The sequence below is a fragment of the Ictalurus furcatus genome, chromosome 5 (genome assembly GCF_023375685.1).
Source record: "Ictalurus furcatus strain D&B chromosome 5, Billie_1.0, whole genome shotgun sequence".
NCBI classification, from domain to species: Eukaryota; Metazoa; Chordata; class Actinopteri; order Siluriformes; family Ictaluridae; genus Ictalurus; species Ictalurus furcatus.
This window is the reverse complement of record NC_071259.1, coordinates 28,953,403-28,967,935: the sequence shown is the minus strand read 5'-3', so window position 1 is coordinate 28,967,935 and position 14,533 is coordinate 28,953,403. Positions and strand designations below refer to the sequence as shown.

The following is a 14,533-nucleotide window of genomic DNA, read 5'->3' as shown; positions in this document are numbered from 1 at the left end:
CTGGCCTGCCAGCTGCAGCGGATGCCAGCAGATTATTTAATGTGAAAGGCTGGGGGGTATAAAGTATATGTGTGTTATGTGTGTGTGAGTGTGTGTATCAAGATCACTTCAAAGCTTCTAGTAATATGATCTACCTTCTTACAATATACAGTATAACATGCAGTGCACTGATTACATGTCGACAAAGTGAATCGCTAAAGTGATAGTTTATTGTTTATTACAAATGTGGCAGTATAATAAATCCATAGAAGGGCAATAATACAATATTTAAGCTCCACTCATTCTGAGTACAATTACATTACAGTACAGTATACAGTATGATACATTATATTTGTAACACATCATGATGATTATCATGCTATTCCTAGAATAATAGTAGGAAATTTTGCAAAGTAGGAAAACTGTTCATCCTTTTCATGCATTAACTCTGTTAAACATATACAATATAAACAAAAATCTCGTGTTTCCTTGCAGTTCATCCCCCCCCCCCCACCAAAAAAAAATGTAATGTGAGCATTCAGATAGTTATTCTATATAAGTCTCTGACATAGTCCAACCATGAATGTTATTTTTATTCACCATTTTATTAACCAGCCAGTGATATACATTTTATTTCTATAATTTGGATCACAATAGCAGGGCACAAACTATAAAACTTTTTTTTTTTCCCCTTTTTTTTTTTTTTTTTTTTTTTTTGCAATTTCCTAGCTAATTGAATTTAAGCGAGTTATTCCCTCTCGGAAATTCCCACAACCCTTCAAGTTAAAATGATGCTTTTGAAATGGAAAAACAAACAAACGAACAAAAAAAAAACCATAAGGCCAAGGTTCTCAGATCATGATTTCCCAAATAATGTGCTGTAATTTTTTATTAACAGATGGATTGGAATCTGATCATGTTTATGTATGTGTAGTTATAGGACAAAGAAATAATCAGTTAAAATTTTTTCTAAATATCAAATGAATCCAAAATTTATCCAAGAGGATAGACATAAGTGTGCATTTTGTTTATAAGGTTCTGTCACGTCAGTGCCAGGATTGGTACTACCAGAGTACGCTCTGTATTCACTGACACCAGTCATTACAAAGCCTTTATATTTTGACTGGTTCCTGATCTCGTTTCTGGTTTTCTCGTCATGCTTTTGCCTGCCCTCGTCTATGTTGGTTGTTGATCTCCTGACTATTGCCTGCACCTTGACTTTGATTTTTTGATTACGTCTTTGTGTTGTTTGTTATGGTTAATAAAGCCTTGTATAACCTGCACTTGTGTCCGTACGTGCATGCCTGACAGGTATGTATAAATGGAAACCAGTCAATGGAAGCAAAAATGCATATTGAGTACAGAATAATGAACCAACTTTTCTGCAGTAATATTAAACCATATACAGTATTCAAGAAAACATCTAATTATTTTGAGATACTACAACATTTTAAAGGAACATTCTCGTTATTACCTATATAGTGATATTTAATTTAATTAATCAATTAATTAATTTATTTTTCAATTTGAGGAAACTCGTTTCTGCCATTTAAGTACCTCCTTGTATCATTGTGCACACAATCACCATATCGTAAAATAAGTGTAAGGCTCTCAGTTAACATTCTGGGGTTCTAAATTAATCCATTTCAATCAACACTGCCCTTTTTAACACCTTTAGGTAGAATTAGCAATTGAACAGTTGTGCTATTTTTCTCATTTGAAAGGCTCGATCCTGTTTTTGTTGTTATTCTTTAGTAAATAAGTACTGCCGAACCTACATTCTACATTCTTAGGTTTGAAGATATTTGATTCATATTGTAGAAAATGTGGATATCCAATCAAGTGAAGAGATTACCAAAATCTATTTGATACCATTGTTTGGGTGAAGCGTGCAAACATCCAACCTGACCTCATTCAAAATTTACAGGAATTCTAAGGATGTATTCAATATGTTTACAAGAGTGAAGAAAAGGCACGCCTGCTATTCCAGCCCCTCACCCTGATTTCTTGACCATTTGTAACTTTCCATGCATGCCAGATATAACAAAATCTTTTTTTTTTTTTTTAAAAAAAAAACTGGCAATAATGACACTGTGATGGAATGTCACATGATGGCATTACTGAAGCACTGGGCTACTACGGCAAGGGCTGCTCAGTGTTGCCATGGCGCTTACTCCATCACCTTCATTTGGGCACTTTGGCTTCACCCATTCCTTCCCAACATACCCTTTCACCACATCGGCTGTGGATCGGTCGTTAGGCTCCAGCGCCAGCAGCTTCCCGAACATCTCCAAACAGGCTGGTGTGAATCTTTTCCACTGTGTCGGGATTTCTGTTGTCTCTGTGTCCTGCCGCCACTCAGCAAACTCCTCATAGAAGCTGTCAGTGCTTGTGCAGTGTTCCCAGGGAAAGAAACCTGTAAGGATGCAGAAAAGCAGCACGCCAAAAGCCCAGGTGTCTAGGCTGGGCTGTATGCTGAGCGGTGGAGCTTGAGGCTTTTCCTGGCCGTCCTCCGCCACCATGGCACACAGCTCCGGGGCCATGTAGGGCAGCGTGCTTGAGATGTAGCAGATTAGAGTGCCACGCTTCTGTGTCAAGCCGAAGTCAGCCAGCTTCACATGGCGGCACTGGGTGTCCAGCAACAGTATGTTCTCTGGCTTGATATCACGGTGCACCAGGCCCAAGCGGTGGATGAACTCCAAGGCACTGGCGATCTGCACAGCACAGCGCTTTACTACACTCTCTGAGATGCCAACCTGCGGAAAAGAGGAATGCTTCTTATTTCTTCACAATAAAACCATGAGTGCTGATTTAAGTCTTGTGATTTCACTGCAATTGCTTAGCACCATAAGAGGCAATTTAATGTTAATGACATTTTACTGGGCGTTTGCTTGAACTATTAATAAATAATATAGAAACAAAATTCCATAACAGGAATTTCAGCAAGAAACATTTATTCTCCACTTAGGCATGTAATTGAATTTTTTGGATTTTTTCCCCCCCAACTTTTCAGATCATCACTAAATCACAATCATTTTTAGAGGGTTTTTTGTTTGTTTGTTTGTTTGTTTGTTTGTTTGTTTCTTAACTTGCTGGTCAATACCAGTTTACAAAACCAACACACCTCACTACAGGAAAAGAGAACATATATAGGGTCTTTCAAAAAGTCCATGGAAACTTAACTAGCTTCTTTGTATTCTTTCCAGAATTCCCCATTTTGCATTTTCTCCACATGTTCACATCTTCTGGGTTCTCTGCCTTCCTCCCACTGTCTAAAAACATGCTGGTAAATGGACTAGCAACTTAAAATTGCCCAAGATGTGAATATATGTAATGCCCTGTAACGATCGCTCGAGGCCTCTTGCTCGAAGCTGGCAGGGCTTCCCGGTAAGTTTGCATTTAATTTGAGCAAACTCTGTGTTGTTTTTTTTTGTCTCAACAAATAGGATTGGTTTTTAGCCGTTTTCTTTGCCATGGTAACTTACACTACATGGCTAACCTTCTCTGGAGCAGGTTTTATTCTGGGTAAGAAATTGCAACTCCAAATTGGACCAATCAGCTTTGAGCAACGTGATATAAATCTCACAGATCAAAGTTAACCCTTTAGTGTTTGTAGTGATGGATTCATTGTTTGTGGAGAATCCTGTGGAGCTCGGAGTGCAAATAATAAGGAGGGCACTTCGAAGGGAAAGAACTTTTAGGGACAGACACAATCCACAGGCTTTTCCTGATGACCACCTGTACGAAAGATAAAGATTTTCAGCAGATGGTATAGTTTATCTCTGCCGGCTTCTTGAGCCGCACGTTGAAGATCTGACACACCAAAGCCACGCCCTTACTGTATCACTAACTGTACATATTGCTTTGGGGTTCTACGACTGGTACACATCTTCATTCGGTGGCATTATTCCTGTCTTAATGTAATTTCACAAAGTGAAATATTTATTTCATTAATATTTAATTTAAACAATTTATATTTGTATTAAATGAAATTACATGAAATATGTTGGAGTTATAAGTTTTCAATCCGTTTATTCTCATTGTAAGTCTATCGTAAACTTACGCGTTTACACAATCAGCAATGTTCCCGAGCTTCGGCAGGCGCAACTGTGTTGCTTTTTGTGGTTAGTATAGATTTGAATTCCTCATATTTCCACATAATATAATTTCTTGCACTTCAGCTGAAAGGCACTCACACCTGCTTTTTTCCATGTCGAACACTATTGGCTGTTTGCAGCAAATATCTGGCTTTTATGTACAGGAGCACACTAAGTAAACTGAGTAAACTGATTCAGGGTTAAAACCTTGATTGATTGATAAAGTTGATAACCAGCATTAGATTGGAATTTTTTGGTTTTGTCGACTCAAAACAAATCCGTTGTTACCCAGATGAGGACGGGTTTCCTTCTGAGTCTGGTTCCTCTCAAGGTTTCTTCCTCTGAACATCTTAGGGAGTTTTTCCTCGCCACCGTCGCCACAGGCTCGCTCAATAGGGATTAATCCACACACTTAAAATCTGTACCCTGTGTTTCTGTGTTTCTGTAAAGCTGCTTTGAGACAATGTCCGTTATAAAAAACGCTATACAAATAAAATTGAATTGAATTGAAAACTTACTCTGCAACTGAGTTTGTTCAACTGGATTCATGCAACAGGCCTCAGGGTGTATCCCTGCCTTTGTTCAGAGTTCATGGCAATCAGAACCAAGCGGTTCCTCCAGGTGATAATTCTGTCATTCTGATTTATTAGACTTTTTATGGCAGCATACAGTGCATTTTCAAATTTGTCAAGTATTTGTCAACAAAGCAAATATTATAAATGGCCTTAACACAAATGCTGTACCTGTCAGTAAACAAGGATATGCTTTAGCAGCCTGACCACAGGCTTGTCTTCTCTTACAACATCATTACATGACACTTGAGACACCCGTTGTGTTTGTGTGCCTTAAACCTTTTGTGTGAAGTTTAACGTTCACTGAGCCAAAGGAAGGAGGACAGCTGTGTGGCTCGATGACTCACACGCTCCGAATTCCTCCCGGCACATACGCACATTGTTGAAATATGTGTTGAGCATGCACTACATGCATTCATCCAACAACCTGTCAGAGACATGATTACTATCGCACCAATGGTGCAGGGGGGAAAACACTATGCAAAAAACTCCCTTTTGTCGTCTTGGTATTGCTATACTGCTGTTTGTTCTTCGTGATAATGACGCAGTAATGACATGACTGGCTGTCTTTAACATCTGAAATGAACTTAAACTGAACTTCCACTTTTATTCCAATAGTGTCTGTCTACTGGATTTTAGATCGTTACAGTTATAAAACTCACTTTAAATAATACCTAGTAGATGTTATCTTCATCTCAACAACCTACTTATGGATCATAACAATAACTCAGTCATACGGTTTCAGTAAGCACTTTATATTGGTTAAGGTCATGGTGGATGTGGAGCACTGGGCATGAGGTAGGAATCCACTCTGGATAAGACCAGTCCATCACAGCACACCACGCACACAAACATTTACACTTAGGTGCAATTTAACGTAATCAATCCACCTGCTAGGATGTTTTTGGGAGAAAACCAGAGAATCCTGAAGGGTATCCATGTAGTAGCAGGGTAAAACACTACACAGACAGCAACCAGTTTCCGACTGAGATAACTAATAACGTCTGTGGGAACCCTTAATTATATATGGAGTAAAATAAGTACTGTTTTAGGAAAATAATTAACATCAGGGTGGTGTGATGCAGCCTGGTGTGAAGAGGAGTTCCATCCATCTAGCCATCCATCCATTTTCTGTCCTTCTTATCTTACACAGTGTCACAGGGAGCCTGGAGTCTATCCTAGGGCATAAGGTGGGGGACACCCTGGATGGGGTGCGACTCATCGCCGGGTACAATCACACACACACTCACTCACACACCCATTCACACACCACGGACAATTTGGAATTGACAATCAGCCTACAACGCGTGTCTTTGGACTGGGGAGGAAACCGGAGTACCCGGAGGAAACCCCTAAGGCATGTGGAGAACATGCAAACTCTGCACACACAGGGCGGAGGTAGGATTCAAACGCCCAACCCCCAATTGAAGAATATTATATGATTTATCTGTTTGTAGATACATTTAACATTGTAGAACGTCCATGAAACAAGTTAGTTCTTGTTATATTAGTTATAAACAGTCATTCCATGACTTTCTCTTGAAGTTAATAAGAAAAAAGAAAAAAAACAGAAAAAATAAGAATTCAGCAGAGCTGTAGTATAAAAGCCCTTAACTATCCAGTTAGGAAAACACTAAGACTGTATTAGAGAGTAATTAAACTGGCCACGCTAACACGACTGACCCGTGGTTTGATGATAGCAAACAGGTCGCGGCCGACCACCAGCTCCTGAGCAAATCCATAGTGTTCATTAGACTGGAAGGCGATTCCGAACAGACCCACAATGCACGGGTGGGAGGACAGGCGGAGCGAGATACAGTACTCACGCAGAAATCCCTTCAGCTGGGTCGACGCTTTGGGCAGGACCTTCAGGGCCATGGGTGTCCCTGCGAAAGAAACAGGAGACATCAGGATCAAACATCATACAATTCTAGAGGCACAAAATGTTCTACAAGGGACTGGGGCGTTTTATCTGATACCAGTATTTACAGCTGTCTGGTTATGTAGGCCAGTGTAGCTATAAATATGAAATATCATATGCTTTGATTATGTTTATACAAGTGTGAAAGATCTACTGTTTCAGGATTTCAGTTTTCAGATGGATAACCCTATCACGGAAGAAAACTCTGTCTAAATGAAAAACTAAGTTAGATAGAGCGTTTGCTGTTTTAGCGCCTAGACTTTGGAATGATCTTAATTTGAGCATGAGATGCACACTCCGAGTCAGGTTTTAAGAAACTTGTTAAGAAAGTTGGCTTTCACCTAGCTTATTTTGGGTGATGTGCTGTGTTTTTTTTTTTTTTTTTTTTTGAATGGTTATGCTATGTTTTACTTTATAGCTGTGTGTTATGTTGTAATGCGTTGCTATTCCATGTCTTGTTTATGTTCATGTGTTGTTTTTTTTTTGTACACTGTGAAGCACTGTCTAGAATAGTACTATATAAATAAATTTTACTTATTACTTACTACAGAGAAAAACTCTTCACTTATATATTAAACAATGTGGAATGTTAAAACAGATTGCCGTAAATGTCTAGCAAGGTTTCTGAAACTGAATGAAATTATGGAAAAATCTGGGATGGTTGTAATCGACATCATATCACTGATGTCATTTGACTTTTAATATTGTAACTGCTCAAAATGTGGAATTACATGTAGATATTTTATTTACAGCACTTATTTATTTATTTTTTTTCTCTCCAGCAAACGAAGAAAACCAATGTTCTCATAATTGTGCTTGATTTTTAAGCAAAGCCCAATGATGTAGGTCCTATTTTGGAAAATATTATCAATGATTTCTATCAATTTTACATTTTACTGAGCAAATGATACTACTTTTTATTATACATTTTCTTTAGGCCTACTTAAAGTAATGCTGATTTTTTTTTTTTTTTTAAATGACGGTCATTCTTATTTTAAACATATAATATAAATATAAATAAATAAATAAGTATAAATAAATGAATTGACTTGGATGTAAATTGGAACATTCAAGATTCAAGACAATTATGTACGGTATATAACTTGCAGTGAAATGAAACCTGGCCTATTCCTCTTTACACTGTGCATTAAATGCTAAATTAAAATGAAATATTAGAAAATGGATAAGGAATAATAAGAAATAGAAATATGAAATATAAAAGAAATATGAATATAGGAATATGTCAAATCCAGCCATTATTACTCACTTATTCAGACATTATTACAGACTTAAAGGACCGTTCAGTTCACAACATTCACCTAAAAAATCAGAGTCAAAGAACTGACTCAAAGAGTCGACTCGTTCAGAAATGACACACACGACTCACGACGATTTATTTATGTATTTTTTTTACTAGGGATCAGGGACTAAGTACCCTGATGTCCTTTTTGATCCTATGCCACATAATACCAAGACTAGTATACCAATAGTCGTCTTGTGTATGACATAAGTGAAAATTTGCACGTTCCACAGTGAAAATGTGCAAACATGGATATCAAGAATTATGAGTGAAATAAATCATTTGAAAATTCATCACTTGAAGCCATAAAAATTCACTCAATGTTTAACTCATAAACAAACAAATGAATGCACTTTAGTTACTCAAGGGTTCCCAAATTAAAAGTAAAAAAAAAAAAAAAATGCTCAAATGAAATGATAAATATTTATAAACAATGCTGCTCATTAGTTTACATACCCCTGCAGCGGTGAGTAACCAGCAGCACGCGCCCATATTTGCCGCGGCCGATCTCCTTGATGACATTGAAGTGTTCTTTAATCTCAAGGCGACTCAGACACTGTGCCGTGAGCTCCATCAGCTCCTCTATGTGGCTGCTGCCGTCCTCCACAGGGCCCAGCTCAATCATTGCTCTGCCTGCCAGCAGTTCACAAGAAAAACTCACCTTACTCTGTGTTTCATCTCATAGATAAATTCCTGGATGTTAATTTACTTTCTTGATTGAATATCTTTCTTGTGCACGAATGTAGCACAGTTTAACATTTCAACAATCATCACTACATGTCTTCATGTGATGCTGTTGAGATTTTGCTAGGTTGTTTGAAGCCTCCGGAAATAACAGCACGTAAGTCAAAAAGATTTAATGTATACTTTTCTCTGAATCTACCCAATAGTAAAAGCTACATGATGACATCAAAATTCAGATGAAGTAGTACATACAAGATAAATAAACATACACAAACGTTCATAATAAATATCACCATAATTACAACTAGTTTGCTATTTGTTTTATACAGCACTGCAGCAATAAATACAGGTCATTAAATAATACTCAATGAATAATATTAATTAAAATAATAATAAGCAAAACAGTAAACCCCACCAACCATTTAAGAAACAAGTAATAAATCATTAAATACAATGAAAATAGATAGAGAGTGATTTTATGGAAAATATGAGAAATTCAATAAATAATATTTCTTACCGATAAAGATAAAAACCTAGCTGTTTTTTATTATTATTATTATTAATTTAAAATTAATTTAAAATTAATTAAAGTTATGGTCCATATCTATAAAAGACAGAAACATTAAGGGCTACAGCAGCTGAACTCGCACCATGTCTATTCTTATTAAACGATTAAATCTTCAAATCATTATACTTGTAATACAGTTACTGAACAGACGCCAGATTGCTCTCTCACTCTCCAATCATGCAGTTAGAATGCAATATCTGGATACTCTTTATATCAAACTTATCCTAAAGCAAACTTGTCGTATTCAGAGTCAGTACGTAGTTTCCCGGCATGGCCACCAAAGAAAGAAAGATGTATCATTGAAACGTACTATCATTGTAAAATAAAAATGAGCATACACTTACATGTAAAACAAAAGTATATATATATATATATATATATATATATATATATATATATATATATATATATATATATATATATACACACACTTTTGTTTTATATTATATTATATATTTTACGATACGATATTTTTTTTATGCTTCACATACATAATATATATATATATATATATATATATATATATATATATATATATATATATATATATATATATATATATATATAATGTATGTGAAGCATTAAAAAAATATCCTATTGCTTTGGAAATTAGTTTTTACTTCTTGGCTAATTGATTCTTCTTCATATAAGACATTTTGAATCTAGCACTAGGGTTAGGGTTAGATCATGTCAATAATAATAAAATTTGTTGCAAATACTAAAAAAAATATTTAATATGATGTGAATATCATATTAAATATGGTGGATTTAATATGATGTGAATAGCATAATGCTATATGAATAGCATTATGCAACTTCATAGGGTTCAAATCATTTCATCATCCCATGAAACTGCTGAAATAATAAAAATGAATAACATCCGATGTGTCCAGAATAATGTACGAACATAATTCTTAAAATGAATGACAAACATGCATCGCATTGAGAATGATATCAGATTTACGCCATCCAATACAGCGTTCTATAAAACATCGAATCTAGAGGCAGATTTGATTATTTTATCATTTTGTTTTTGGTGGAATACATTTTGATGTGATTAAAGAATAGGATCTTAAGTGTTGAAAAATGAGACTGATTAATTCAAACCTCTTCATATTTGTAAAGGGAAAGCTTCATTCAGCATGCTTAATCTTAGCATAAATACTGTATGCGGCACATATGGGTATAGCCTACATACAGTAGCAAGGAAAACCATCTACACAAATTACAATGAGATTTATTTTGCCAACTTTAGGTTTTAAAGTTGGATTTAAACTGTTTCCTCTTTACACCAGTTCTACTTTAAAACAAAAGGTCACTTGAACCCAATTCATATAGCAGACTGCCACATGGCAGTATTATTATTTCCCTTGCATGTATCACATTCCAAAGTTAATATTATGTCATATGCTATTTTCTATTTTATTAATTAATTTGATCGATTTGGCATGAGAAATACTCTGCAGATTAGGCAAAAATATATACACGCCTTTATTAAGATGCTTTGTATTTATTTGGTTGCTTGTTCGGTTGATTTTTGTTTGTTCATTTGTTTGCTTTATATTTTATTAGTTTTACATTTAAATTACATTGTTTTATTTTATATATATATATATATATATATATATATATATATATATATATATATATATATATATATATATTGATTTACTTAATTATTTTTACATTTAAATCTTGCAAAAACAAAAATATAGTTAATAAACAAAAATATATATATATAAAGAACAAAACTTGTATCAAAAATATGACTGAAATTAAGTCAACAACTACATTGCACTTTTAGTCCGTGCTAAGAACAAACACATGGACACACACTTTTAGCATGCACAGGTCTTAACAGGTCTACTTTGTCTTACCTTGGACAGTTTTATGTGTCTGATCGTTACAAGTGCTGGAGAGCTTCTCTTTCATACTCTGTCTGTCTGTCTGTCTGTCTGTCTGCCTGTCAATTTGTCTCTTCTCTTTGGGTGTGAGGTGAGGGAGGTGCTTCTCTGAGTGGTGCTAACTCTAAAGCGGCTGTAGGCTAAAGGCTCAGGTTCCCTACTGCTGATTCAACAGAATCTCAGTCAGAGAAACACCTTACGAACCCTCAAAAGAGTAAAGGACGCTCTCAGTACTCACACACACTCGGGTTAATATCAGTCTCCTAATGCAAATCCGCTTTCATCCTTTTTTTTATTAGAACTTTGTAGTCTTTGTTACATTAAATGAATTGCATTGCTTATACTATATGAAATAAACGTGCATACAAGCATGCACATCCTTTAGCACATTTGTGTCATTGGCCTTTTCAGCACCCTCTACTGGCAGACTTTATTTGCCCACTAGCCAGCACTGCTTTTAAGAGAACACACTGAGATGAGTCCATTAGAAAGAATTAAAGTCAACTGAAATAGCAGTTAGTATATTAAAATCAAGACATTAAGATTAACACTGAACCTGAATGTCATGCAAATTGATTGTATCCTAGTTTTGTTGTTTCACTGATGCATTATTAAATCCGGCCCATTACACAGAAATGACTACATAATAATCAGTTTTATGTCACTAATATCACAACAGATAGCTGTACACAATAACAAAGGGAAAATAGAGCAGCTATTACCAGTGTGTGACAGTTATACCATTTGCATTACTCATAAGTGACAGCTACACCGAGCTCTCAATCGTTCTCCTGCAAGGACATCGTTGTTAGTGCCCGGTTTCCCTGGACACGTCCATCCATACAAAAACACATGCACATGAACTGACTTACATTTCAGTGTTGACAGCCAGAGTAGCCATACAGTACTGCTGCAGCTGCAGGTTTATTTCGAAAAACATAGTACCCACTGTGTGTGTGTGTGTGTGTGTGTGTGTGTGTGTGTGTGAGAGAGAGAGAGAGAGAGAGAGAGAGAGAGAGAATAAGGATAAGAAAACCATGGCTGTTGTACTAATGGTGTTAATACTACTACATTAATACTACTACTAATACTAATACTAATACGAATACTAGTCTGGCTATTAATACCAAAGATACTACACTCTACACTACTACTAAGACTATAGATCATATTACTATTATATACTATTTCCATTACTACAACTACAACGACTTCCATCAATACTACTACTACTAATACTACTCTTGCTTCTAGTATACTTCTACTGATGCCAGTACTATAGTACCACTAACTTATACTACTACTACTACTACTACTACTACTACTACTACTATTACCACCACTGCTGCTGCTGTACCACTATACTACTACTGATACTACTGTTATAGTTTTTCTATATTTTGCTACTATTACTAATATTGTTACTGCTACTGATATTACTGATCCTACTACTAATACTAAACAACTACACTACTATTATTGATATTACTAGACTGTAATATACATTACATACTATATATATATATATATATATATATATATATATATATATATATATATATATATATATATATATATATATATATATATGTATATATATATATATAGTAAAATACTACTATACTGTACTACCGCTACTACAGGCATACCCGTAGTATACCACTATACTATTATGAATCTAACTACTAGACTACTGCTATATTTCTACTATTGATACTGTTATACTACTATACTACCATATGGTAGTATTAGTATCACTACTACTACTACTACTACTACTACCATTGATATGACTGTTACCACTATACTACAATACTACTACTGCTGCTACTACTACTACTGCTGCTGCAACTACTACAACTACTACTACTACCATTGATATGACTGTTACCACTATACTACAGTACTACTACTGCTGCTACTACTACTACTGCTGCTGCAACTACTACAACTACTACTACTACTACTACTACTTCTATCCTACTTCTACTATACTATTATTACTATTACTACTGCTACTAATACTTGTACGACTATTACTACTACCGATACTACACTCTATACTATACTATTACTATGAACATGGTGCATACTACTAATACTACTTCCATTATTACTATGGCTTCCATTAATACTACTAATGTTGCTTATAGTATACTACTACCGATACTAGTCCTAATGTACCACTAATGTATACTACTACTACTACTACTACTACTACTACTACCACCAATACTACAACTGCTGCTACCACTATACTACTATTACTACTAAAATACTGCTATACTATACTGTACTACCACTACTACTGGCATTACCAATACTATACCACTATACTACTACAAATCCTACTACTAGAACACTACTACTATATTTCTACTATTGATACTACTATAATACTGCTAGTAACTATCACTGCTACTATTGCTACCATTAATATGACTATTAACACTAATGCTGCTACGAATATACTACTATAATACTGCTGCTACTACTACTACTTCAGTACTACAGTATGACACTACTGCTACTGTACTACTACTACTATTACTACTATTACTACTACCATTCCTAAAACTATGCTATACTACTACTATATTGTAATGTACTATAGTACTGATTCTACTACTTCTACTTCTACAACTACTAAGAAGAATAAGAAGGATGGTTTTAAAGGGCCACAGAACAGAACAGTTTTCTCCTTTAGTTCAGCTGATGATGATAATAATAATAATAATAATAATAATAATAATAATAATGGGTCTTTATTAATCACATATACATTATAGCACAGTGAAGTTCTTTTCTTCGCATACCCCAGCATGTCAGGAAGCTGGGGTTAGACATGATGCAGTGCCCCTGGAGCAGAGAGGGTTAAGGGCCTTGCTCAAGGGCCCAGCAGTGGCAGCTTTGGCAGTGCTGGGGCTTGAACCCCTGACCTTCTGAACAGTAACCCAGAGTCTCTGCCAAGTCACCACTGCCCCCGCTCATCATTCAGTTTTCTTTCATCAGTTGAATCGGCTGTTTTGAGACGTGCTATGTTCAGTGCTGTGCCATGACCTGCTGGGTGTGAAGGTAGCCAGTGTAAGGCATCATCCTGGCTCGGTGGTCAAATTGTTTGGTGTCAGAAGAGAGAAGAGCTTAATATAGAAAGGTTAATGATCAGTCAGGGAAAGCAGAATTGTTTCCAAACAAGGATGAAAAAGAAGATGAGATTCTCGCGAAGGGATTAGTCATGTTTCTGCCATGTTCTTCAGCCTCGCGTGAGCATGTGAGACTTTTCTGTTGATAAATGGCAGGTCAGCATGTCCCTGTATAGCTCACATTTTGCCACTTTGCATGGTGTGGCATATTGAGTGTGCCAATCTTATGACCTAATTACCGTCAGGGTTTTTTTTTTTTTTGTCTAGCTGGACCTGCTTTTGCGATGGAACTAGAAGGTGGTGAAAGGAATTAGCAGGCTCCCAGTCAGGGTCATTCCGCGGATTTTGCTGCTGCTTAAATGAGA

At 35.8% G+C, this 14,533-nt stretch overlaps 1 protein-coding gene across 1 annotated transcript; it reads right to left on the bottom strand.

Moving 5' to 3' along the window:
- Positions 1 to 2,050: 2,050 nt before the first annotated feature.
- Positions 2,051 to 11,446, bottom strand: si:dkey-8e10.3 (serine/threonine-protein kinase SBK1). Its single transcript, XM_053625642.1, has 4 exons — positions 10,999 to 11,446; positions 8,326 to 8,502; positions 6,332 to 6,534; positions 2,051 to 2,735 (listed from the first exon to the last, which is right to left on the bottom strand). Exons 1-4 carry the CDS (start codon positions 11,051 to 11,053, stop codon positions 2,097 to 2,099), a joined length of 1,074 nt encoding a protein of 357 aa, XP_053481617.1. The 5' UTR covers positions 11,054 to 11,446; the 3' UTR covers positions 2,051 to 2,096.
- Between the last annotated feature and the right edge of the window lie 3,087 nt (positions 11,447 to 14,533).

What these genes read in the sequence shown, in the direction of transcription:
- si:dkey-8e10.3 (XM_053625642.1), bottom strand. Translation starts at nt 11,053, where the DNA reads ATGAAAGAGAAGCTCTCCAGCACTTGTAACGATCAGACACATAAAACT. An exon ending in GGTTACTCACCGCTGCAGGG is followed by an intron (nt 6,535 to 8,325) that starts GTATGTAAACTA and finishes TTTCTTTCGCAG; the next exon opens with GGACACCCATGGCCCTGAAG. An exon ending in TTGCTATCATCAAACCACGG is followed by an intron (nt 2,736 to 6,331) that starts GTCAGTCGTGTT and finishes TCTTTTCCGCAG; the next exon opens with GTTGGCATCTCAGAGAGTGT.